General features: G+C 31.7%; 1 protein-coding gene across 1 annotated transcript; it reads left to right on the forward strand.

Annotated features, from left to right (window-relative positions):
* The first annotated feature begins 614 nt into the window (after positions 1–614).
* On the forward strand, positions 615–4,029 carry LOC108471730 (cytokinin hydroxylase-like). The gene is made up of 5 exons (XM_017773305.2): positions 615–1,014; positions 1,177–1,403; positions 1,544–1,785; positions 1,907–2,288; positions 3,129–4,029. The coding sequence occupies exons 1-5, from the start codon at positions 729–731 to the stop codon at positions 3,558–3,560; spliced, it is 1,569 nt and encodes a 522-aa protein (XP_017628794.1). The 5' UTR covers positions 615–728; the 3' UTR covers positions 3,561–4,029.
* Positions 4,030–4,765: the final 736 nt, after the last annotated feature.

Genomic DNA, 4,765 nt, shown 5'->3' on the forward strand with positions numbered 1-4,765 from the left:
TAAAAAAATTAATTATATATTATTTAAAATTTCCACTGGTATATCTAATTTACTCTTTTGTTAGTTTCAATTTTTATTTAAAATTATGGTTAGAGTTTTGTTAAACACTTAGATGAGACGAATTCAATCCCTGTCATTACCATCCTCTTTCTCAATATCATAGTAATAAAAAATTCTTCTGAATTAGTACTTAAATAATATTATACTATTACACACCCACGATATGATATGAATGAAATGAAAAAAAAAAAATTTTGAAGATTTTTGACATCCCAAAATTTAAGATATTATTTAAAGCTTTGGTTTCTATTTAAATTGTGTTATTTTATAGAATTTATATATATATATATATATATATATAACTTTTCATATAATATCTTTTATTCTATAAATTTTTTAATCATTTTCTAACTAGATATCTAATTCATTCAAGATTAATTCAATTAAACTTAAATATAACGTATGCTATATATGCTAACCCTAAATTCAATTCATTGGTTAAAAAAACCCCAAAATTTTTAAATTTTTTTTCTTAATTTTCATTTTTAAAAAAGATTATGATGGCCTTTGTTTGTACTATAAATTCCCACTATGCTTTTGTGATCATTAACCACCAAATACAAATTTCCCTTCCTCCACTATCTTTCTCTCCTCACACAAACTATATATATACTCACATACATATTAGTTATATAACTTGTAGTTATTAATTTGCAGAGATCACTGCCATGGCAGCTATGGTGGTTTGCTTGACGACCCTTTCCGTTCTATTCATTTCATTGGTGTTCAAACTTGTGTTTGACACTATCCACTGTTACATTTTGATTCCTAGACGCATCAAGAACATGATGCAAAAACAAGGGGTTCGTGGCCCCAAACCCCGGAGATTAACGGGTAATATCATTGAGATGGTTACTCTAACCTCCCAATCCACCGTAAATGATATGGACGGAGTCCACCACGACGTCGTTGGCCGCCTTCTGCCTCATTATGTCAAGTGGTCTAACTCCTATGGTAATGCTATAAATATATGCTGACAGTTTTTCTTTTTCTGGGAAAAAAATATTTATATACTGCCATATATACGTGTATATATATGGTAATGAAATCTCACCGTATAAGGTGAATTTTTCAGACAGCTGAACTTGGTGTTTGTTTCCTGGGAAAATCTGACAGGGAAAAGATTTATATACTGGCACGGGATTGAGCCAAGGATGTGTTTGACAGAGATAGAATTGATCAAAGAACTGATGACGAAGCACCACCTTGTGACAGGCAAATCATGGCTGCAACAGCAAGGCTCAAAGCATTTTACTGGTAAAGGTTTGTTAATGGCCAATGGCCAAGAATGGTACCATCAACGACATATTGCTGCTCCAGCATTCATGGGAGATAAGCTTAAGGTAAACTGGTATACCTTTTACCTTCATTTTATCTTTTTCATCGTTTTGGACTTGAATCAGGTCGGACCCCAAACGAAGAAAAAAGTTTCCCAAGTCCATAATTTTATCTTTTCTGATATTTTGGAATTGGAATTCAACAGAGTTATTCAACACACATGGTGGAATGCACTAAACACATGCTCCAATCACTGCTAAATGAAGTGAAATCTGGCCAAAACGAGTTCGAAATCGGCGAATACATGACTAGACTCACCGCCGATATAATCGCAAGAACCGAATTCGATACCAGTTATGAAAAAGGCAAGCAAATATTCCATCTTTTAACATCTCTGCAACACCGTTGTGCTCAGGCCAGCAGGCACCTTTGCTTTCCCGGAAGCCGGTGAGTATCTATTTTTTCCAGGTTCAATGTATCCAACATAAGCATATTCCTCGCATCGGACCGTTTCATTTTAAGGTAAAATGAGAGACAAATGTGTAATAGATTGATAAACATTTGACAGGTTTTTTCCGACTAAATACAACAGAGAAATAAAGGCATTGAAAATGGAGGTAGAGAGATTACTAATGGAGATCATACAAAGCCGAAAAGATTGTATGGAGATAGGACGAAGCAGTTCGTATGGGAATGATTTGTTAGGCATATTGCTGAATGAGATGGAAAAGGAGAGACGGGGAGGCAAATTTAAGATAAATTTAGAGTTGATAATGGATGAATGTAAGACATTCTTCTTTGCCGGCCATGAAACAACAGCTCTTTTACTTACGTGGACTGTCATGTTATTGGCCACTAACCCTCATTGGCAACAAAAGGTTCGAGACGAGGTGAATAAGGTCTGCGATGGTGGAGTCCCCTCTCTTGATCAACTCCCCAAACTCACTCTGGTAACCATTTTATTTTCCACACCCTCACTCATTCTTCATTTATTTTCTTGAATAATGGGATTTTAAAAAAAAAAAATAGTTTATGGGTGTTTATGAAAGGACTCTTTTCTTTCTCTTTTATCTAATGAAATAACAGACTATTAGACCACTTGCTAATTTTGGTCTAACTCAATTTGCAGTTTTTTTTTTGTTATTTTTTCTAAAATTTATATACGAATGATAGGATATAGTATTCTAAAATTAAAAAAAATTAATTAAACATCCTATATTTTTAATAAATATATGTATCCGATACTTAGAATTGCATTTTTTTTTAACATAGTACACCAAAATCCTAATTGGCTCTCCCCCATTTTCTTAGATTATCATAAGACCCCCAAAGCATGCATATTTGAATATAAAACCATAGAATATTAAAGGATTGTCTCCACGAGACAAAGCAATTTAAAGGGGATCCAGCAAAGATATTACATGAAATTGGTAGTCTCCACCATAGATTATACACTCAACAACTAGCTCCATTAGTTCATGGCTCTCCACTTCTTGAATTTGTACCTTCCAAACTGTTTTTTTTTTTTGCTATAAAGAATGCCTAAATAACTCCCCCCCTCAAATTATTAAACTTTTTTAGCTGCTTCGCTGGCCTAATTATAATATTACAATTGTTGATCAGCACCCAAAAAAAGTTCAAACGATTAAGGTTGAACAATAGGGTATCAAAAGAAGGAAAAAAAATTAATAAAGTTAAAATTCGATTCAAATCATAATGTCGGGGTTGGTTTTGTTTGGTTTAGTTTGATTTTTTTTTTTTAAATCGTAATACTGAAATTGATTTTGCAGCTACAAATGGTTATAAATGAGTCACTGAGACTATATCCACCAGCAACAGTGCTGCCTCGAATGGCTTTCCAGGACATAAAGTTAGGGGACCTGCTTATCCCCAAGGGACTATCCTTATGGATACCGGTGCTGGCCATCCATCACAGTGAAGAATTATGGGGAAAAGATGCCAATGAATTCAATCCAGAGAGGTTTAATTCGAGACCCTTTGCAGCCGGTCGCCATTTCATACCCTTCGCTGCTGGCCCACGGAATTGTATCGGCCAATCTTTCGCAATTATGGAAGCGAAGATCATCTTAGCGATGTTGATTTCTCGGTTTAGCTTCACGATTTCGGAGCGTTATCGACATGCTCCAGTTGTGGTCATGACAATAAAGCCTAAATATGGAGTACAAGTGTATTTGAAGCCATTGGACGATCCTTCCAACTGAAAACGTACTAAATTTGAGGTGGAAATCTTTTTGAGTTTGTATAGAATCACATTGAAGTTTATATTTGATGCGTTAACAGAGTATATATTCATATATTATCAACAAATCAGATGCTGCCATATATTTTTCTTTAAATAAATACAAATTCTTTTTTTCTGGCATGGCATTATTTGATTTATTGATAATATATGAATTTATAAACTATTCTTACATCAAATATAAGTATTTATATTGTTGCAGGAATTTTTTTCAAGACAGTAGTGAAGAGAAATCCAACTCTGAACTTCAATTTTGTGTTTTAAAGTTAAATAATTAAATGTTAATTAGTGGATAAGGATATTAGTTAAGGTTTATTAAAATTATAATCAATTTTCGGTTAATGTGGTGTTGAAGGAGTATTACATTTTATTTAGTGAAACTTTTTACTAAATTAGTAATTAAAATCCTTAACTGGTATCTATAAGTATTACTTTAATGTAAAAAGTAGATCTTTTAATCAGTTTTTGTAGGTTGTTCATAAATTTTAATTGTACACTTGAAGAAGCTTTTATTTTTTATTAATATCTGATTCGGCCCATAATTTAAGTTTAAGGTTTATATTAAGAATTTATATTTGGTTAATTTGGGTATATGTTAAAAGCTTATTAGAGTGCAAATTAAAACCAGAAAAGATTTTTAGATGCAAAACAGGCTTAAATCCTACACAAGATAATAAAATTTTCATTCTAAGAAAAACAATTGAAATGTTATATAAAAACTTCTAACAGTTGGTTTTTACTAATTTGTTACCTATTAATTAATAATTATTTTTTAAATTCTTTTATTTACTAATTTGTTATTTTTTTTAAATTCTTTGCATATATAATTAATGATTTCTAAATTAGAAATTTGATGAAAATGTTAACTATGTTATTTAATTGGATTAGCTTTTAACTTGGTAAAATGTGATGATCAAGTTTTGATAAATTAAAGTACATAGATTAACTTTTCAATTTTTATAGAGGGATGAAATTTATAATTAAACTATCATTAAAACTACTGTGGTTATGTGGAATTGGTAACAATCTTGAGGAGTCATAAACTTTTATTTTAACACCTCAAACTCAACCTAGACGTTATGGCTGGATCTGGAAAAGTTACATCAACTCGTATGAAAACTAATTTAAAAATCTAGCTTAGAAGTCGTATGACCTAAAATCTTAATT

The sequence above is a fragment of the Gossypium arboreum genome, chromosome 11 (assembly GCF_025698485.1).
Source record: "Gossypium arboreum isolate Shixiya-1 chromosome 11, ASM2569848v2, whole genome shotgun sequence".
In the NCBI taxonomy this organism is placed as follows: Eukaryota; Viridiplantae; Streptophyta; class Magnoliopsida; order Malvales; family Malvaceae; genus Gossypium; species Gossypium arboreum.